General features: G+C 37.1%; 1 protein-coding gene across 1 annotated transcript in view; it reads left to right on the top strand.

Annotated features, from left to right (window-relative positions):
• COL24A1 (collagen, type XXIV, alpha 1) overlaps nt 1-23,814 on the top strand; it is a 548,498-nt gene that overhangs the window by 300,838 nt on the left and 223,846 nt on the right. Inside the window, exon 25 of the mRNA XM_006898370.1 lies at nt 16,415-16,468. Coding sequence (XP_006898432.1) covers nt 16,415-16,468 — 54 coding nt within the window. The remainder of the gene's footprint in view (nt 1-16,414; nt 16,469-23,814) is intronic.

The following is a 23,814-nucleotide window of genomic DNA, read 5'->3' as shown; positions in this document are numbered from 1 at the left end:
ATAAATAAATAAATAATTTAAAAAAATAAGCTCACTCAATGAGTTCATGAAATTTCAAAAATGAAGGGTTGCCATCTAGAACAGAGTTTAGAAAACTCTTTCTGTAAAGGATTTGCCAGCCATCAATTCACAACTACTCAGCTCTTCAGTATAATCAAAGACAGTACTTACACTCGTAACTGTGTCTGTGTTCCAGCAAAACTACATTTACATAAACCGGCAAAGCAGCCTCCAGGCCGTAGGTTGATGTGTCCTATTATAGACAGTTGGACTTTGAGATGCAAGTTTCTATTAAATGAGCCTTGTTTATGTGATTTTGCTTCATTTATATTTTATCATTAAAAATCAAACAAACAACTAAACCCACTAAACACGAATGTAATTTCTTCATGTTTTATGTTCAAATCAGAAAACAGACTCAAAGTAGCATACAGATTATGTTGTCACCACCCACGGTTTTGTTCTGGGTTTCTTTAACTAAGTGTTGATATAATTATTTAATTTACATTTGTATGTGAACTGCATGTGTATTCTAAGTACTCTGCTGGAATTTGTCTTTTTTTTTTTTAATAAGCACAAGTGTTACTAGGAAATAATTTCTGGGACAATGAATCCAATTCTGTCCTTTATGTGCATGTGTTCTCTAATAACATCTTACTAAACACTGTACATGTTTTTTGAAGTCTTGTTTTAAGAGTCAAATCATTTCCACATACTAAATTTTAGTGTGTTTTTCTCTCATAGCTTGGAAAAAGTATTAAGAGTAATATATTAAACTTGCATTTCCCATTAGAGTTAGATATTTTGCATTGGTGATCTGTCTTCTTTTTTTATGAAATGTCTATTTTTTTTTTCATCTATTTTGGAAAAGAGCCTAATTCAAGCACTACAGCCATTTTTGTTCAAAATGATTTATGGAACTTTTTAATACTCTTCTTTTGACTATAGGAAAAAGTATTAAATAAAATCTGGATTTCATCTCAGCCACAAATACAGCCAGCTTTCTTTTCGTAGAAAACTTTCATAAGTATTCAATTTTTTTCAGTACTTTAGTTCCAGATAAAAAGACAGTAGCTGCAGAGATAGAAAGTTTACATATTCTGTTTTTATTTATGATTAATAAGTTTGGAACACTATCTCTTTGTGATAAACCCCTACTGCAAAAAACCCTCTAAATATACTCTTAGACGTAAAGTCAAATTATATCAAATTAGAGAAGAGCTTAATCAGGAATATTATTTCTGTTATCAGATAATTACTGAAAGCAGAGAGTACCAAAAGAATGTCTATTCATGTTCTATTGACTATGCAACAACATTTGACTGTGTTAACCCTAAAAAATCATGTCTAACATTGAGAAGAATGGAAATCTCAGAACACTTCATTGTCCTCATGTGAAACCTTTATCTAGATCAAGATGTTGCTGTCCAAACAGAGCAAGGGAACACTGCATGGTTTAAAATCAAGAAAGAGATAAACTAGGGTTGTATCCTTTCTCCACATTTTCTCAATTTGTATGTTGAAAAAATTCAAGCTGGACTCTAAGAAGATAAATATGGCATCAGAGTTATAGGAAAACTTATAAATAACCTTCAATATGTAGCTGACACAAACTTGCTTGCTGAAAGTGAGTTGGACTTGAAATGCTTTTTTGCAGATAATAAAAATTCAAGCCTTAAATATATGGTAGTCCAATATAAATATGGTAGTCCAATATAAAGATTACAAAATTCCTTACCACTATACTGACGAGCAACATTACGATAGATGGAGAAAAGATTGAAACGGGCAACAATTTCATTTTCTTGGATCTACATTTTACTTGATACTAACAATCAGGTGATTAGGAGACATATGACATTGGTCAAGTCTGCTATCAGGGATCTCTCCAAATTACTGAAGGGTAATGATGTCAGTTTGAAAACTAAGATGCACTTGAATTAGGCCGTGATCTTTTCAATCACTTTATATGCATCTGAGAGCTGGACAGTAAATATGGTGAGATAAGAAAAATTGATGCCTTTGTTGTTACTGTTAGATAGCATCAAATTGAGTACAACTCATAGCAACCCTATAAACAGCAGATCTGAACCCTGTCTTAATCTGTACCACCTTCACAATCTGTACCACCTTCACAATCTGACAAACTGGCCCATTGCTATAGTCACTGTGTCAGTCTATCTGATTAAGGGTCTTCCTCTCTTTTTGTTGTCCCTCTACTCTCTACGCATGATGTTCCTCTCCAAGAAATAGCTCCTCCTAGCAATATGCCGAAAATATGCAAAAGGAAGCTCTGACAGCACCTTCTCCAAGACGTGTCTGTTTGTTCCTTTGGCATTCCATGGCAGTACTCTTCAATACCACAACTCAAATGCATCAAATTTTCTTCTGTGATCCTTAGTCATTGTGCAGCTCTAAAATGCATATAGCAAGTGATTGAAAAAATCATGGTCTGGAGCAGTTGTACCTTAACTGTTCAGTAATTTGGAGACTGCTGATTTTCCTAATGTAATATATTGATCTCTTGACTGCTAGAACCAATTATATTTATTGTGGATCCACGTAAGATGAAGTCATTGACAGCTTCAATCTTTTCTCCATTTATCATGATTTTGCCATTTGGTCCAATGGTCAGAAATTTTGTTTTCTTGGCATTGGGATGCAATCCATATTACAATTTATATTCTTTTACCTTCTACAGTAAGCACTTCAAGGCCTTCTCACTTTCAGCAAATAAGGTTCTATCATCTACATACTGTAAGTTATTGGTGAGTCTTTCTCTAATCCTGATGCCATATCATTCTTCATAGAGTCCACATTCTTGAATAATTTGCTCAGGATAGCGATTGACTAGATATGGAGAAAGCATATAAGCCTGACACACATTTTTCTTAATCTCTAGTTACATTCAAACCTTCAATCTTCTACTTTACAGATGAATGTGTTAACCATTTCTATCACTCAGGAACTTCTATGGTTTTGTCTTCTCATTGGATGAACAACTATGTTCTAGAATTCAACACAGTCTTAAATCAGAAGAATTGTATGTTAGAGTTATATGATTTTACCATGCTTATTCAACCTTTATACTTACTAAATAATTTGAGAAGCTGGACTACATGGTGAAGAACATGACACCAAGTTGGGAAAGGATCATTAACAAACTTTGATGTGCATGTGTTTCAACCTTACTTACTAAAAACTGGACTTGAATCACTTAATAATGAAGATAAAGATTTCAGCCTCCAGTATAGATAACATGCCAACATAAGAAAAGAAATGTAGAACTGTGTTGAGAAGGAATATAATAATAAATGAAGAAGAGATCAACATTATCAAAGGATGTCATTTTACTTAAACAATCAACCCCCATGGAAGGCAGTTGAGAAATCAGTGTTGGCTTTCAAACATTGAGTAAATTTGCTACACTTTAAGGACTATGGTGCATCTGGCCAAATCCGGAGTATTTCTAATTGAATCAAAATGTATGCAAAAGCTAGACAATTAATAGGAAAATCAAAGAAAAGCTGATACATTTAAAGTATGGTTTTGGTAAAGATTATTGAATACACCATAGACTATTAGAAGAATTAACAAATCTATTAGAGAAAGTACCTTGTATCCTGATTGATCTTTGGGAGTAAGAAGAGTGAGGCTTCATCTCACTTACTATGAACATATCATCAAGAGATAGCAGTCCCTCAAAACAACTATGACAAAAAAAAAGAAATAAAAATAAAAATTAAAAAAAACAACCCAACAATCACATATCATCTCACCCCAGTAACAATAGCAAAATTTAACAGAGCAGCAAACAGCAAATGCTGGTGAGGTGGTGGAGAAATTGGAAACCTTATTCACTGTTGGTGGGAGTGTAAAGTGGTGCAACCACTATGGAAGGTAGTATAGTGCTTTCTCAAAAAGTTGGAACTAGAAATACCATTTGACCCAGCAATTCTACTACTGGAAATATACCCAAAAGAGACCAGAACCGCCACCCCAGCAGATATATGCACACTTATGTTTATTGCTGCTTTGTTCACAATATCAAAGAGATGGAAACAACCCAAGTGCCCATCAACAAATGAATGGATAAGAAGTTGTGGTATATTCACACAATAGAATACTATGCAGCACTGAAAAGTAAGGAACTCATGAAATATTATACAAAATGAGTGAGCCTGGATGACATTATGTCGAGTGAAATATCTCAATCACAAAAGGACAAATACTGCATAATGCCACTGTTATAAAACAAGATTGACATTGGGGTTGGGGGGAAACTAAAAAAAGAGGGAATAAATATTGTACACTGCACTGAAACAGATGAAGGAGAGAACTGTTTAAAAGGAATATATAATTAGGTATTATTGTATGACAAGAGTCCAGAATAAGAGCTGCATAATAAAGTGAACTTGGGAGGGAGGGTTATTGTATAACAATGAAAGAGTTTGTTTTGGGTTTGTTTTTTTTCTTCTCAAAGAGAAAAGTGAACTGGGGGAGGGGTGGGCAGGGAGTAAAATGTGTATAAAAATAAAAGAAAAACCCCATAACTCTGTGACCAAAAAAGATAGAGAGAGAGCAGTCCCTCAAAATGAACATATAATTTGGTAAACAAGAGGGTTAGCAAAAAAGTATGGGCTCAAACATAATAATGACTGTGAGGATAGTTCAGGACTGGATAGTGAGTGATTCACTCTGTTTTGTGTATATGTCTTGAAACCTACTCTGGTTTGGTATAACTGTTCAGGTCCTATTTGAGGAGTAATAATGTTTAAATCACTAGTGAACTTGGCAATGTTGGCATATTCATATTGTTAATTATTTCAAGTATTTGCTGCTGTTCTAGCATGGAAATTGCATAGTGATCTGTTAGGGAAATCTATACATATGTATTCAGTTTTATTGCATTTCCACAAGCCTCATGTCAAGTCATGGGGCAGATAATATGGACAGCATGATGGAATAAAGGCTTACTCTGCTAACCTTCTTAGAGAGAGTCAGCAGCATAAGAAAGCTAATTAGAGAAATGGAATTTTTATGGAAGTACTCCAGCTTTTCAAACAGGCAAGGTGAGGGCATCATTAAATTTCAATATTTCAGCACAGTTATTATTCTTAACACAGCAAATAGATAAGGATTTATTCTCTTCCCAGAGAGTATTTCTATATGTAAGGCACTACTGAAAATTCTAGATTGTCCAATGTATTTCACAGCATGGAAAGATCAAAACTCAAAGTCTCAGAATTGTGTTGTGTTGCTGTTGTATGCTGTCAAGTCAAGACTGACTCCTAGCAAATTTTTAGAGGCAGTAAATCATGCAGGAAGAGATTGCCCATCCATCTCTTGTGGAGGAGCTTGCAGGTTTAAACCATGTGCCTTTGGTATTGCAACGCAGCTTCTTACCAGCACAGTTTCTTGACATTAGGCTAGAAATGAAAAATATCAGAGGGATAATCCTACAAAAACTTATCTGTGAATTCCTGTCCTTGTAGAAGTCTGGGACAAGTCTGCCTCTCACAGCCTCAAACTCACCTATCCAACACTGAGGGGAAAAAAATATCAGAGTGATTATTCATCTCAACTTTTGTTCAGAGCTAGGATGGTGAGACCTAAGCTGACTCCATGACTCACTTCAGAATTGAAGATCAGAATTGCAACTTAAGTTTTTGAACAAAGAGTCTACAAATACCACACCTGTATTTTGTTCATTTTTAGTTCAGCTATTCTATCACCAGCTGAACAACTCATTCAAGAAGTTAGACTATGTGGGGTGGCGGGGGGGGAAGCAGCGGAATGCTCCCAGATGGGTGTTTTTGGTGGTGAGAGTCAATGAGAATGCTTGATTATGGAGGAATGTGGAATGATGGAGCTCATGGAGTTTGAACCTTGCCTTGGTTCTTAAATTCAGTTGGGCTCAAGGGCCACAGGCCCAAGGGCCTAGTTTTAATTGGTTTTGGTCAAACATTCTTCTAATTGGTATAGCATTGGTCTGTCCATTTGCTGTACAGAGGTAAGTTGTGGTTGTTGTGATGCTGAATACTGTGACACTGATGTGTCAAATGTGATAATGGTTACCCAGGCTGGACAGTGTTTGGTGGAGCACCCCAATTAAAACAAGCTTGGAAGCAGGAGTGGCATTCACTTCCAAAACAGGTTACCTCCTGAAACCAAATAAACTTGGAGAAATGAAGAAATGTATACAAGTGTTCAGGTCTTTTGTTCATAGGGTTGCTATTAGTAATCTACAACTCAACAGCACTTAACAACAACAACAATAACATTCTATCCACAGGTCAAAGGTAATTAGTGAAGATCAGGGAGGGATGAGTATCAAATCATAGATTTTCTGACCTCAAATCTGTCTTTAGATAGAGTTCATAAAAATAAAGATGCCTATGAAGTTTGTATGAAAGACATGCAAAATTAATTAGTGTTTTATTCATGAAAAGTGAACCATAGTTATAGGCACAGATTTTCTTCTGTGAGCAGTCCTACTATTTATTTGAGTTTTACAAAGAACTTGCAAGTATGTTTTGCAATACAAGTGTCACAGCATGAGGTTTCTACTTATTTCTCACCAAAATTCATATATATAATTTTAACAAACAAAAGTCTGAAGGAGTCCTGATGGTATAATGCATGACCTATCAGATTATTAGACTACAAGGTCAGAAATTTCATTCCACTAGTCGGTCTGCACAAGAAAGATCAACAGTGTCCTCCCATAGAGACTCAGTTTTTGAAACTTCCTTAAGGGTCTCTATAGTATGGAACCAATTCAATGCAATGGGGTTTTGAGTGGGAATAAAAACTTGAAGGCTCAATCAGGTTAAGTAGTAACCCTGTGCTGATATTCACATTATCACTTTGATTTATTACCAAGGAACTCATTCCACGGGAGTAAAATATGTGAGCAACACTGCCAAGGGAATTTCATGCAGGATGTACAGCACTGTTGCCTTTCTATTCTAAAGCTTCCCAGATCTTAAGTGTGAGCAAAAGCATCTGTTGAGTAGACATTCCAGGCATAATCTCTTGATCATTACCAGAACTTCCTGAGGCAAAGCTTCATTCTCAACTCTTATTTTACAGTTTCATGTTAGATCCAAAGGAAATGTCAGAGACTAAAATCCCTGTTTGGATACTGAACAGACCGTTCAGCTATATCTTTAGGCAACTCATGCATTCAAATGCCAAGCTCATGAAGTGAAAGAACTGTGACCCTAAAACAGAAGGCCAAACAAATCTGTCTCAGTAGGAAAGCAGCCAGAGTGCTCCTTAGAAACAAAAATGGTAAGAGTTTGCCTAATAACAACCTACTTAGGGCATGTTTTCAAGAGGGGAAAATTCTTGGAAAAGTGCGGGGTCAGTCAAACAGAGTGAGACCCTCAGAAGGATGAATTAACACAATGATTGCAACAATGGGTTTAAGCACAGTAGGGATTTCAAGGACAGTACAGGATCTGAAAGAATTTCAATCTGCTTACATAAAGTCATAAAGAGTAGAAGTCCTCAAAACAACAAAAAACAAAATAATGAACTATTTTTGTACTTTTCAGATATAACTATTTAAAATAGTCTGTATTATTTACTTGTGTGTATAATTTGCTCAAGAATTTGTATATCATGCTATGAAGTTGCACTAATAATTAGTGACTGGAATATAAAACTTGAGAACAAAGAAGAATTGGTTGTTGAAAAATATAACTGCAGATTAAATACCTTTTATGAAAAGCATACAATTGTGACTATACATACTCACCTGATGGACTACACAGCAATTGAGAGTGACAGCCTCTTCAACAAATGGTGCCGGCAAAACTGGACTGCTACCTGCAGAAAGCTGAAATGGGCCCCACATCTCACACCACACACAAAAATCAACTGAAGGTGGATCGGAGACCTGGGAGTAAAGCCCAAAACCATAAAGTTCATGAGAAACAAACTGGGACCAAGCTTGGATGGACTTGCCTACAGTATAAAGAAAATGTCAAATACAGCCAGGAATGCTCAATCTGGAGAGGATAAAATTGATAAATGTGACCTTCTAAAGACTAAATCCCTGTGTGCATCAAAACCTTTTTCCAGCAGTATGAAAAGAGAACCTACTGCTTGGGGGGCTGGGGGGCTGGGGGGAACGGATTGGCAATACCATTTCAGACAGTGGTCTCCTATCCAAAGTTTACAGAATCCTGCAGGGTCTCCACAAGAAAAAGACTCATAACACAATTACAAAATGGTCAAAAGATGTGGGAAGAATTTTCACAGAGGAAGATATTTGGATGGCCAACAGACATATGAAGAAACGCTCAAAGTCACCACCAGCAATGAAAGAGATGCAAATCAAAACCACAGTGAAATACTATCTCACTCCAGTAGCAGTGGCAAAGTTTAACAGGACAGAAAATAATACATGTTAAAGACTATGTGGTGAGATAGGAACTCTTTTACAATGTTGGTGGGATCATAAAATGGTATAATCACTCTGGAACACAGTTTAGCATATCCTCAGAAAGCTGAACATAGAAATTCCCCATGACCCAGCTTTTCCACTGTTTGAAATATATCTGAGAAAAGGAGAACTGAGACGCAATTGGAGACATGTACACCACTGGTCATAGCAGTGCTATTAACCACTGCAAGAACATGGAAACAGCCCAAATGTCCAACCATAATCGACCAGATTGAGAAATTATGCTACATTCACCCAATAGAATACTACGCAGCATGCAGGAGCAATGATTATGTAAATCACTTCCTAATTTGGGAAGAACTGGAGAATATTGTGTTAAGTGAACTAACTCAGTCCAATAAGAGCAAATACTGTATAATACCATTATTGTAGAAATAGATAACTAGTAAAACTTGTATGAGGATCTAATGTGAAGAGGAGGGAACAAATGGGTGGGGATGGCCGCAAACCTTGATGGGCTGGGGAGGTGAGGGGGATTAGATATGAGAGGGAGTATATATGAACCTTGTAAGTAAACCAGTGTAAAATTAAATTGAAAATAAAATAATTTTTTTTAAGTGAATAAAAAGAGAGTCGATGGAGAACCTAGAATCAGCAGTGAAAACAAAACCAAGTACTGACTGTGGGAGAGACCATTAATTACTCATGTGTAAGTTCAAGTTGAAGCTGAGAAAAATTAAAACAAGTCCATGAGAACCAAAATATAACCAAGAATGTATATCCCAGATGAATTTAAAAGCCACATCAAAAATAGATTTGATATATTGAATATTAATGACTGAAGACTAGATGAGTATAAAAGTTTCCGATATTTCTATCCAGATGTCCTTATAGCAAGTGTCAAGCTCTCATTTTTGCTTATTGCAGCCCAGGCATTAATACTACAATATAGTTTTGGTTAGGACTTTTACCTCCCCTGGAGTTCAGACACTCTAAGGCTGGGGCCTTTTCTCTTCTCATTATGCAAACTGAGAATCTTTTTCTCATCTTAACAATAGCCATCCAATCCCAAATCCTTACAGTATTATTTCCCCCAGTTTCTCAAATACCTAAAGAGCCCATGTTGCACAGTGGTTAAAGCGCTTGTGTTTTAACAAAAAGGCCTGCAGTGTGAACCCACCAGCCATTCTGCCTGAGAAATGCATGGCAATCTGCTTGCATAATGATTTGCAGCCATGGATACAAAATGGGCAGTTCTCTGCCCTATGGGGTTGCTGAGTCAAAATCTACTTGATGGTAGTGGGTTTGATTTTGAGCTTTTTCTCAAACACCTAATAAATTACACCTGAATATCACAGGTTGTTAATAAATCTTTCTCCAATGCCAACGCCATATTCTTATTTGTATAATCCAGCTTCTTCAGAAGCTGTAAATCACCATGTGTAAATGTTTTTAACATATTTATCGTTAATTTATACCAGGATCTTCTCTGTATTCCATCTATATTGTTGATGTGGTTCTCTTAGCAGGTAAGAGGCAAGATTACAGCTTCCAAATCACAATTTAGTATCTCCGTCTTTTTTTTTATGTCTTTCATGTGTTGGCTTTTTCTGGAAACAGTCGCTCTTGGTCAGTGAGTAAGATATTTATGGGAAACTATTACATATTAACAACAAAGTAAAATATTACAATGAAATGTGTAAGGAGTTGGAGTCAGAAAATCAAAAGGGCTGAACTCGTGAACATTTCTTAAGCTCCAGGAACTGAAAAACAAATTCAAACCTCTAGTTGCTATAAACAAGGGAGATTTCGGCAGAATATTAAATGATCCAGGATGTATTAAAAGAAGATGGAAAGAATATACTGAGTCACTGTATCGAAAATAATTGGCAGACATAGAAGAATTTAATGAAAAAACATATGACCAAGAGCCTATGATGATGAAGGAAGAAGTTCAAGCTGCTTTGAAGGAAATAGCAAACAATAAGGCCCCTGGAATAGATGGTATACCAATTGACATATTTCAGTTAACAGATGCTGCCATGGATGTGCTCACCACGTTGTGCCAAGAAATCTGGAGAACAACCACCTGGCCAACAGACTGGAAGAGATTGATCCCATCCCAAAGAAGGGTGACCCAACAGAGTGTGGAAACTATAGAACAATATCATTCATTTCACATGCAAGCAAGATTCTCCTGAAGATTATCCAAAAATGACTGGAACAACACATCAGCAGAGAACTGCCAGAAGTCCAGGCTGGGTTTAGAAGGGGTTGTGATATTAGGGATACTGTAGCTAATATTAGATGGATATTAGCTGAAAGCAGGGAATACCAGAGGAATGAATATCTGTGTTTCATTGACTATGCAAAAGTGTTTGACTGTGTGGATCATAACAAACTGTGGCTGACTCTGAGAAGAATGGGAATACCAGAACACTTGATCATGCTAATGAGAAACCTGTACTTGGACCAAGAGGCAGTCATCAGAACAGATCAAGGAAACACTGAATGGTTCAAAACTGGGAAGGGCGTACGCCAGGGATGTGTCCAGTCTCCATACTTTTTCAACCTGTATGCAGAACAGATTATCTAGGAGGCCGGGCTCTATGAGGAGAAAGGTGAGGTCAAGATTGGTGGAAGATCTATCAACAATCTGCGATATGCAGATGATACAACCCTGCTTGCTGAAACTGAAGAGAACCTGAAGCGCTTGCTTCAGAGGGTCAAGGACTGCAACCTCAATATGGATTCAGGCTTAATGTCAAGAAGACAAAGATTCTCACCACTGGACCAATTGGAAGCATCAGGATGGGTGGTGAAGAGATTGAGATTGTTCACAGCTTTAGTTTGCTTGGCTTCACGGTCAACACTCTTGGCACCAGCAGCCAGGAAATTAGAAGGCGTATTGCCATGGGAAAGTCTGCTGTTAGGGACCTCTCCAAAGTACTGAAGAGCAATGGTGTCTCTTTGGAGACTAAGGTGTGTTTGATATAGGCCATGATCTTTGCTATCACTTGTTATGCATCAGAGAGTTGGACAATGACCAAGGAGGATAGAAGGAGAATTGGTGCCTTTGAACTTTGGTGCTGGAGAAGAGTATTGAGGGTACCATGCACTGCTAGGAAAACAAACAGATTCATCCTGGAAAGGGTCAAACCGGGCTGCTCCTTCGAGGCAAGTATTCTAAGACTTTGTCTAACATACTTTGGACATGTTACAAGGAGGGACAGGTCCTTGGAGAGGGACCTCATGCTTGGTAGGGTGGAGGGGCAGCACAGGAAAGGAAGACCTTCTATGATGTAGGTTGATTCAGTGATTGGGGTAATTGGCATGGGTGTATCAGACTCGGTGTGATTGGCACAGGACAGAGCAAAGTTTAGGGATGTTATTCATAGGGTCGCTATGAGTCTCAAGTGACTCGACGGCACATAACAACAACAACTACATATTAAGAGGAGAGGGGAAATTAGAATTGGGCAAAGTTAAGGTGTAATATAGATTCTACAAAAATTTAGCCAGCTTTTGGAGCAATCTGGAGAATTCAGATCCATCACATATGTCTCAATTTTTACCAAAATATCTAGACCTTTATATCTCTGCTTAAAACAATTATTTTTCTATATAAGCCTCTTTACTGAGGCCTAAACCATGAAGAATCTAATATAGGCACAAAAAGCCACTTTAAAGGGAGATCATGGTGTCTCATCTCTGTGTCCACCATGACACAAATTTCTGGTTCAGCATTCAAAGACTTCAATAGTATATTCATATTTCCCAGTCTATAACCCTATGTGTACCTGCATCTCAATCTCAATTAATTTTGCCAAGTATTTTATTTACTATTTCTTACCTTGTTTTCAAAACACTCCTTTTACCAGTATTATAAATAAATGTACATGTAAGATCCACATACATAAGGAAATTTGATTGATAAGCTCAGCTCTACATATATCCACCTAAGTCAGTTATTGTTTCCTAACTATGCAGTTTCAGTTAAAAAAAAAGACACAAACTTATTTTATAAAGTACATAGATTTAGGACGGGTCCTTGGAGAGGGACATCATGCTTGGGAGGGTGGAGGGACAGCGCAGGAAGGGAAGACCCTCTGTGAGATGGATTGATTCGGTGACTGGGGTAATCGGGATGGGTGTGTCAGAGGCGGTGTGGTTGGCGCAGGATAGAGCAGGGTTTAGGGCTGTTGTGCATAGGGTCGCTATGAGTCGCAAATGACTCGACAGCACATAACAACAACAACATAGATTTAATGATGTTGACTTCTGATTCTCTACTAATAATTTAACTTTGAATGTTGGAGAAAAGTACAGAACATTTCATACTTTTTTTGGACTGCCAAAAGGACCAACAAGTCTATCTTGGAGAAAGTATAATCAGAGTGCTGAATAGAGGCATAGGGGGTGAACTCACATACTCTGGGCTTGTTCTAAGGAAGGGCCAGTCCTTGGGAAAGAACAGCATGCTTGGAATGGTAGAGGGTCAGTAAAAGATAAGAAGACCAAGACAGATCAACAAAAATGACTGTAGCAATGGCCTCTAATATGTTAGGGATGATTAGGATCCAGAGGATAGGGTAAGCCTCTGATCCATTGTTCATAGAGTTGCTATGAGTCATAGTCAACTCAATGGCAACTAACAATAACTGATAATTCACACCTGTCTCAGACTTCTATTGTCAGGACAGTTTTAAAACATTATGCAAAGGAAAAAAAGCAGATAAGCAATTAATACAAAGTGCAGAGAGCATAGAAATAAAACAATGTGTAGAGTGTTGTGAGACAAAGATTACACAACACATTAATGGGAAAAAGTAATTTAACATTAAAATCTGTGAAAGCCGCAATTTATAAAACTGCCTTCTTTTTCTGGATCTCAAATATTTCTTCCTTTATCCTATTTTCTTGCTGACAATTTTAGTGAAAAATATTTGCATTTTCCTTCTCTTAACAGGCTTCTGCTTTACACAGTTTCTGATTTCTGCAGCTTTACTGTGTATACATGTAGGTGCATGTTTATTTATGTATGTATGTGAATATGTACACTTGCACATTCAAACTCAATGTCATTGAGTCAGAGCTGACTGTCCATTGGATTACGAGGGCTGTAAATCACACTGGGGGATAGTGTCCATCTTCTGCCACAGACTTAGTGGTGGATTCAAACTGCTAGAAAGAAATCACTTTCAGATATCATAATATCTGAAACAAAGTAGACATCTGGGGTGTCAAAACCCTTGAAAACAGACTTTTCTAACCATTGTGTTAGCCTCCGTTGTGGGGGATGGTCTTCAGATAACTGCAGATAGGTGGTCTTGCAAATCATCAACAGCTGTGGGACCAATATAAGAGAATTATTTCCACACAGTGAAGGGAATTGTAAAGACACTTTGAGAGAGACTGGTGGAGAGAGGGTGAAGAGATTGTGGCACTGCTATGAATTAACTTGCCCCTCCTGTGGCAAGATGTAACCAGAAGAACCTTGGAGATTGAACTACAGTTAAAGGTTTGTCTTGCTGGATAATTTAATGAAAAAGTTGACTTGGCCTTTCTATGAAGATCGCAATGAAAGTGAAGAAGAAAGCCCCTGCCCCTCCCAAAACTGAAGTCAAAGCAAAGGCATTAGAGGCCAAGAAGGCAGTCCTGAAGGGCATCCAGAGCCAAAAAAAAAAAAAGAAGAAGAAGATCCACACATCACCCACCTTCCGGCAGCCTAAGATGCTGAGACTCTGAAGGCAACAGGTTTGACCACTATGCCATCATCAAATTTCCCCTGATCACTGAGTCAGCCATGAAGAAGATAGAAGATAACAACACACTTGTGGTCATTGTGGTTGTCAAGGCCAACAAGCACCAAATTAAACAAGCTATAAAGAAGCTCTATGACATTGATGTGGCCAAGATCAACACTTTGCTTAGGCCTGATGGAGAGAAGAAGGCCCATGTTTGACTTGCTCCTGACTATGATGTTTTGGATTTTGCCAGCAAAATTGGGACCATCTAAACTGAGTCCAGCTGGCTAATTCTAAATACAAATTTTTTCCCACAAAAAAAAAAAGTTGACTTGTAACTGCTTTGAGATAAAGTTTGGTGGACTAATTGATTAAATCAGAGGTTCATTTGTGCTGCTGAACTGAACCTAGACTTTGATTTGTTGACTTAGAAGCTGTCTTAACGAATAGAAGAATTGTGCCTTGTTATCTGGCTTGGGACTGCTAGACTAAACCTGGACTTGCATTATGTAATATTTTTTGCCTCTCCTATTCCTGAAACTATTTCCCTAACAAACCTCACAACTGTGAGTAATCTATGAATCTAGTTGCAACAAACATTGAACCAAAATGATTCATAAAAATAGATGCAGGAGCATTTGAGGTTATATGTCTACTATGCCGTTATTTGTGTGGTTTTATGGATATAAAAGTTTCCCTTCATGAAGCATGTAGAAGTCAGACTCAATTTTCCTCATCTTACTCTTGCTCTTTTTATAGCATTAAATATGTTTTAGAAAATAAATTAATTAATGGGAATGAGCTATTTGCTCATGTTTTGAGGTGCTTACAAAGAATAACAGAAATAACTTATCAGACTTCTTGTTGTGTACTGTCAAACCAGGACCAAGTCATAGCTGACCCTCCTCTGAGCTGAGTTTTCAGAGGCAGTAAATTGCATTGGAGGAGATTGTCCATCTTTTCCACACTGAGCAGCTAATGAATTCAAGCTGCCTGCCTTTTTTTTTTTACTTTATTTTCATGAACATTTACAGAGATTTTGGATTTTCATTCATTTATTGTTGCACTTTTTTCTTTATCCCTCTCCCCCCAGTTCATTCCTCTCTTTGAAAAGCAAAAGATAAACTTCTTTGTTGGTATACAATGCTCCCGAACCCACCCTGCCCTACCCAGCCCCAAATGCACACCACTCACTATGCACCCTTAATTCTGGATTCCTGTGATAATCATATGCTATCATATATCACTTTTAGACTGTATTACCTTTTAAATTGACAAAGCAATTTCTTGCCACTAGACCACCGGAGCTCCCTAATTTCTAAGACTAATGTGCCTATATTGAATAGTTATAAAAAACTGCAGGGGTTTTACAACGTTAATTAGATTGGTAACTCCATGAGAGTAGAGATTATGTTTATTTTCTTCATGATTTGAAACTCAGTGCTTCCTACCATGGTACAAACTCAAGAACTCAGACTCAAACGCATTACTGTAAAGTTGGCCCTGACTCACAGCAACTATCTATCAGGTTTAAGTCTCTACTGGCTTTGTGGTAAAGAATTGCATAGCCACCACAAAGACACAATTCAAACCAGCTTCTCTGCAAAAGAAAGATGGACAATCTCCTCTTGTGCAATTTACTGCTTCTGAAAACCTGCTAAAAGGTCAGCTATGAGTTGGTTCTGGCTTCATAGTACATAAAAACAATATCAGGTTTGTGAGTTTGTTAATTGCAATGTAAGGAAACTACCTACCTACCTACCTTTCTTCCAAGGACCAACTGGCAAACTGGACCATCAGAGGCACAGCATTTGGAAGAGTGCCACAGTCTCTATAAACTATGCCGCCAGAGCTCCCTTGTCACAAATGAAGGACTCATATATTTGGTGATGACTGAATAGACTAATAAATTCTACTGTGAAAAAATAATCTGTACACTTGTAATATTATATGATATCAAGTTGGAACCAACTCATAGCTGACCCATCAGTGGATTTTCAGAGGCAGTAAATCACAAGGGAGAAAGTTGACTATCTTTTTTCCATGGAGCAGCTAGTGGTTTAAGGTCACATGCCTTTGCGTTGGCGATTTAACTACTTACCACTAAACCACCAGATCTCCTTGTACATATAATAGGAGTAATTTTATTCCAAGGTTAGAATGAGTTAAAAACATAAATGCTGCATATGATTTACTTAAGACAAAGAGCAATGTAATACATCTGTATTTTCTGTTATATTTTTCCTAAAAGGGACCTGTTGGTTTACCTGGAGAAGTCGGGATGCCTGGGAGCACTGGTGAAAAGGTAACTTACTCTATTTTTGTACTTAATCATAAGCATTCAAGACTAAACATAGAAAAGAGACATTTATATGACATTTTCAACTGTGGTACAATATGTATAACATAAAATTTCCCTTTTTAAAAACTTTCTCAGTGGCACTAGTTAGCATTCACTAATATTCACTGTATTGTATAACCATACTACTTCTGAAACTGTCAGTAGCTCAAACAGGAATTCTGTAATTAAGCAATAAACTCTCCACTTTCCCTTCTATCCAGCCAGACTCCTGCCCATTGTCCTCCATGATTTCTGAGGTGAAATTAGGTGTTAATCTTATTGAGTAATCTTGGTATGTGACACATAATTTTCTCTTCCTGTTTTGAATAGTATTTTTCTTTTATTTTCCACAATGCAGTTCTAATACTCTCAATTTGGCTCTTTGACACTATTCTGCTTGGAGTTTGTAGAGATTCTTGGATACGTAGGACCATGTCTTTTATTGAACTGGAGAAGTTTGAGGGGGGTGTGTGATTGCGTGTCCCTCTCTTCTCTGATATTGCCTGAGGAAAATATCAACCACCTTATGTTTAAGTATAGGGATTCCTTTTGCTATTTACTTAAAGCTATGGTTTTGAGATTTTTAATTTTATTGTTGTTATTATTTGCTTATTTGTTCCATCTATTGTGCTTTTCTGCTCTAGAATTTCTACTTTATTCCTTGGCATTCCATGTTGTTCATTCATATTTTCCTTGATTTCCTTTAGCTTTTACCTATGGCGTCCTTTGGTGGCCTAGTGGTAAGAATGTACATTACAGTCCCAAAGGCATAGTCTGAATCTACCAGCTGCTTCATGGGAGACGGATGGGCAATCTCCTCCCATGCAATTACTGCATCTGAGTACCCACTGGAGGGTCAGCTATAGTTCATGCTGGCTCAATGGCACACAACAACAACATGGTGTCCTTTAACTCATTGAGATTATTAAACTTTTTATTTTATACTGCTTTACTTACAAATTCCATGTACATTGTTTTTCACACCTGATCTTTCCCATTTCCTTAACCCACCACTCCTCCTTCCACCCATCAAATTGTGTGACCCTATGATTACATCCACCACCCATCCTTACCCCTGTGCTCTCACTCTTCACCCCATAGATCTTCATACATGGTTTACTAGTTATATATTTCTACAATAATGGCTTTATACAGTATTTGTTCTTATGAGACTGATTTAGTTCATTTAGCATAATGCTCTCCAGTCCCTCCCAAATTAGGTATTAATTTACAAAATCATTGTTCCTGCATGCTGAGTAGTATCCCATCATGCGTATGTACCCTAATTTCTCAATCCATTAGATTGTGGCTGGACATTTGGGCTGTTTCCGTGTTCTAGTGATGATGAATAATGCTGCTTTGAACATTGGTGTACAATTCTCTATTTGTGCCTCAGTTCTCATTTTTTTTAAATATATTCCAAGAGTTGAGAATATCTTGAGGCATTTGATTTAACATCTTTAACTGTTTTTGCTAGATACCATCTCAAGTTGGCTGTGACTCAAATTGACGCTATGAACAGATTGAAACCATACCCTATCCAGTGCTTTCCTCACAATCTATCATGATCAAGTCATTATGTCAATTTATTTTGAAAGGTTTTTCACTGGCCTTCTACTTTTCCCAGTTTGATGCCTTTCACTAAGGATTGGAGCCTCCTGATATCATATTCGAAGTATGTGAGATGAAGTTACATCATCCTGTCTCTAAGAAAAATTCTGGTTGCACTTTCTCTAAAAATAATTCTATGTGTCATTTCGGTAGTTCATGATATATTCAACACTCTTCTCCAACATCACACTTCAAAGACATCAATTCTTTGGTCTTTGGTCATTGGCTTAAAATTAATATGAAGCAATTGCAAATATTATGCTTTCTAGCAAATGCATGTTAGTCTTTAAAGTGATATCCTTCCTTGTAGCACTTTAAAGCGGTCTTAAGCAGCAGATTTGCCCAATGTAGTACATCTTTTTATTTCTGCTGTGGCAGAGAGCTCTGGTGGACTAGAGATAGGAAATTATATTGCAATACCAAAGGCACATGGTTCAAATCCACCAGCTGCTCTGTGGGTGAAGGATAAGCAATCTCCTCCTGTGTATGATTAAATGCCTCTGAAAACCCACCAGAGGATCAGCTACAGATAGGTTCTGACTCGATGGTACACTACATCAACAACAGCGTATCTTATATTTTCTTAATACTTCTATCATTTGTATTGATTGTGAATCCAAGTAAAATGGAAACACTGACAACTTAAACATTTCACGGTCATGATCTTGTCTATTGATCCAGTTGCGAGAATTCTAATTTCTACGCATTCTCAGAGACAGTTTTTTGTTGAATTTGGAGTGAGAGATTTTTTTTTTCCTATACATGGGATGTATTTTCTTATTTCTTTTGTGCTTGTAACTTTTTTTAAGAGCTGGAAATTTTTAGTATTATAGTATAATAATTCTCAAAATCAGATTATCCCCTTTCTCAGGTATATATTTTCTTGCTTTTGTGGGCTGTATTCATCCATTTACATAGTAGCTTTTCTAAACCATTGCAAAATTTCTGTTTCTTATTGTGTATGAATACTAAATTTCTGTTCTGTTATCTGTGATCAGTCTGTAACTTGACAGAAATTCCCTTAAATGTCTGCATTAAAAAAAAAACCCCAAACATCACACAAAACTAGCAACATCAACGAAAACTTTAAATTTTCCTGTAGATGTTCTTGGGAAATGTGCTTTAGTCAAAGTAGACCAAAACAAAGTCAAGTGTATGTTATTGATCTGTTATTGTTCCTTAGTAAATTACCAATCCAACTAAAGCATGCAGTCCCAAATATGTGAAAGAGTCCTGACTGCTCACACTGACTCCACTCTTCTTATCATTACATCAGAACCAACTTTTAGTTGACTCTTCAAAACATTTTTGGAGGCTGTAATCACATGGGAGGAGATTTTATTTCTTTATCCGTTGGAGCCACTGGTGGATTTGAACTACCAGAGAGGTGCCGCCTTTGAATTAGCAGCACAACTTGCTATGCATTACAACATCAGATTCTTTAGGAAAGAAGGCTGCCAATCTCACAGCTATAGCAGAGCTAGATAATGGGGTAGGTTGGCAGGCTCTCATATCACTCTCTTGCCAGTATTCAGTAGCTTCACTCTACATCAAGCATTTTCCTGCTTGCTTTGTTTGATCAATCTCCAGAATCAAAAGCAACTAATTCTAATGATTGTTTCCAGTTTAATGGTTGTTTTGGTGGCGAGATTGACACCTGGAACTTCCTACTCAGCTATTTTTCATGATGCCGATTCCTCATAGACAGTATTTTAATGATAAATCACTGATAACTTTTTAACATACTGCTTCTACTGAATCTCTTAAATACATTCCATTCTCAATGAAAGCATATTTATTTCTATATTTTAAAGAGAAGAGTACCTTTTTTGTTTGGAAAGTTGTAATCTGAAAAGGTAAAACTGGAAATCTAGTTTATTTATGACTGGAAAATATGATTTAAATCTGTTTTATGACAACAGACTCCCCATAGGAAACAGTTTTTAAAGAGAAGACTAAGTTGTAACTTTTTCTGATCCAAGTCTCGGTCACAATCTCTTTATTTCCATTTGGAATCCAGTAGGCAGTTATTCTTGAGTAAAGCTGGATGTTATGATGGAAATTGTAATTGGATTCAACATTACCTAGAAATTATTATCCCAAGAGTGATTTTCCATGTAGAACTCCAAATTTAGGAAATATTTTTAAAGCTGTTATTGGAACCAGCAATGACATATTTCATGTTTTTAATGTATACTATATAATCTTTAAAATGGTCAAAAGGAAAATAAAACCATAAAGTTTGTATCATTGACAAAAACCTGGCTTGTAGAATATAAATTGTAAAAACTGTAGCCTGCTACAGTTCTTGCAAAAGGCTGCTTGTTGCAAATACAGTCATTCTATGTATAATATCCATTCAGGCTACGGCCAACCACATATATAACCATAGTCACATAAGGTTTTAATAGAGTGCATATCTCAATCAGAGAATGAAACATAGTGAACCTGACAACATCCCACATACAATACATACACCTCATGTGTCTTACGTAGAAAGTGAATACTCTTTCAGGTGTACAGTATACATTTAATCTATAATTTATATATAAATGAATACCCATGTTACTGGCATATGCATGAAGTAAGCTTGCTATCTACAAAAATTTATCAAGTAACACTGTATGCTTTACAAGCAGTAACATTGATCTTATGTGTGTCTTGAGTGTAAAAGCATTGATGTTGTTGATTGCCTTCAAGTCGAGCACCACACATAGCAACCTATGAACAAAAGGCCTGAAGCCCCTGTACAACTATCGACATTTATCAAAGTTCATAGGGTTTCGGAGGCATGTTATTTAAGAAGTAGATGCCACTCTTGCCTCCAAGCCTCTCAAAATATGTTATTGTTTTTATGTGCCTGTGATGAATTGCCTGTGATGTCTAGCAAGCCCATGTATAGAAGCTCTGAACTCTTCCCTGTCCTGAGCCAGTCTCATTAACTCCAACACAGCCCCCATCACCCCGATTGCTATATCAATCCATCTCATCATCACCTCTCTGTTTATGATTTTTTTCAAAATTATTACTATGAAGTACATTATGCCTTCCAAAAGGAGCAGAACTAGTTGTCATGATAGCAGCAGCAAGAGGTAGAGGAGAAGTATCCATTTGGGAGTGAAAAACAAGGTTATTAAAACACGAGGATGGAAAAACAGTGAATACTATCATCATGTTATACGCAATAGTCAAAATGGTCCTCAAAAACAAAGAAAAATTTCTCCAACCAGTTAACTATTGGCTCCACTGAAAGCCACAAAGCTAACAAAAATGTGAGAGGAACTTGCTAATGATGTGGATTGAGGATCAAGACCAAAAGTGAATCATCTTCAGCATGTAATGATTTCTACAAAATCATGGAGCTTGCTCAAGATGCTTAAAGGAAAAAAGCCGTATTAGGCCATGATACCACGTCCACACTATGCCCAACTATGATATTATGTTCATACAATGTGCAAACATATAACTTCCTTTCTCACATAACATCAATAACCCGTGTTATGCAGATGACGCAACCTTGCTTGCTGAAATTGAAGAGGACATGAGACAAATTTGCTATAGAAGGTCAAGGACTGTAGTCTTCAATATGGATTGAATATCAACATCAAGAAAACAAACATTCTCATCTATTAGCAGCTTCATGATGGCTAAAGAAGGGATTGAGACTGTTGGTAACTTCAGCTTGCTTGGTTCCACAATCAACACTCTTGGCATCATCAGTCAGGAAATCAAAGGATGACTTGCATTGGGAAAGACTTCTGTCAGGGACCTCTCTAGAATACTGAAGAGCAATGATGTCATTCTGGAGACTAAAATGTGCCTGATCCAGGTCATGGTCTTTGCAATTACTCGCTGTGCACCAGAGATCTGGACAATAACTAACCATGATAGAAGAAGGATGGATGCCTTTGAGTTATGGTGCCAGAAAATAGAGTTGAACATACTTACTGTTGACTACCAGGAGAACAAACAATTCTGCCCTTGAGAGAGTGAAACCAGGATGCTTCCTGGAGGCAAGGATGTTGGGGCTCTATTTCATATACTTTGGTGACATGGCCAGGAAGGACCAGTCTTTGGAGAGGGACATCATACTTGGAAGAATGGAGGACAGACAGCACAGGAGAAGGAAGACCCAAGATGAGATGGATTGACTCAGTTACTAGAATAATGGAATTAGGTCTGAAACAATCATATTAGCTCAGGATAGGGCAAGTTTCAAAGCTAATGTACATGGGGTCACTATGGGTCACAGACAACTTGATGGCACATAATAACAATATCATAGACATTATAGGACATATGACTGTAACCACATAGTATAATTATATATTAAACTAGATAATATCCTAGTTATTTCTTTCTAAATTTTAAACTAAAACTCAACATTTCTAAAATTTACTTTGTTATTTTCTCCCACATTCCAACACACCTCATCTTCCAAAATAGGTAGGGTGAACCCAACTTGGATTTTTCCCTTTCCTTTATCTTCTCTGTCAAAGCTTTGAGCAGTTCCTATGGATCCACTTTTACAGTTCAACATTTCCATTGTTGTTGTTGTGTACTGTAGAGTCGGAACTGACCCATAACTGACCCTCCGGTGGGTTTTCAGAGGCAGTTAATAAGAACGGGAGGAGACTGCCCATGAACGTCTTTGGGATTTCAGCACACCTTCTTGCCACTAGGCTACACTCTGTTATATATATGTATATACCCTTATTATTTCATGCCTAAATATATCCTCTACTGTGCCAGGAATTTTCTACTCTTTTGCTCTTCTTCTTCTTCTAGTCTAGCCTGCATCATATATCAGAGATAGGTTGTGATGATGAAATATGTTGAAAAATCTTAGTGGACTCACTGTTGTAAATCCTGTAAACTTCTTTGCTATCAAGATAGTGTATAACTTTGACTTATTTAGTTAAAAGAGCAAATTCTTTAATATTTTTAATATAGATCTTCTTCTCTCTCCTTGTACATATTCACATTTTCTTTTAGAAGCCCTAATGGTATAGTTCTTAATGGGCAACCTGCAAACCCTAAGGTCAGCAGTTTGAATTCACTAGGTCTTTCACAGATGAAAGCTAGGCAGTGTCCTCCCATAAATATTCAAAGACTTAGACAGCTGATGAAGGATCACTATGGATCTGAATCAACTTCAAGGCAGTGGGTTTTCCCCAAACAGTGAGACTTAACAAGAGTCAGCCAAATTCTCATTTTCTCCATGAAGTCTCCTTAGGCTTCTCTAATCTTACAATCTTGCTCTTTTGGATTTAGAATAAGTACAACAGAGTTTAAAATTCAGTCATCCTCAAAGGGTTTATTTTTTTTTTTTAACATTGTCACACAAAAATTACTTGAAGGCCTCTGTAAGCACTCTTTAAAATCACAATTAAAATAAACTTTTATTTTGAAAAAATAATTACTTAACGGCAACATTTTGGTTTCTTTTTATCTATCCCATAATGCTAACTTAATATCTTAGAAATGGGGACTTGATACTTCTCTGGCAGGAGAGAAACCATGATCACATGGGTGGTTTTTCCTGTAGAGCGAGGCTTATCCATTTCCCCAAATGCACAGAAACTGACTGCCTAATTTGTAGTAGTGAGGGACTGTATTTGTGCTTTCTTGACTAAAAAAACCCACATTATAAGAATTCAGGTAAGAAACTTGTTTTCGTTATGTGCCATCAAGTCACT

The sequence above is a fragment of the Elephantulus edwardii genome, unplaced genomic scaffold (genome assembly GCF_000299155.1).
Source record: "Elephantulus edwardii isolate Elephantulus edwardi_28Jun2011 unplaced genomic scaffold, EleEdw1.0 scaffold00227, whole genome shotgun sequence".
NCBI classification, from domain to species: Eukaryota; Metazoa; Chordata; class Mammalia; order Macroscelidea; family Macroscelididae; genus Elephantulus; species Elephantulus edwardii.
The sequence above is the reverse complement of the archived record's forward strand: the minus strand, read 5'-3'. Positions and strand labels throughout refer to the sequence as shown.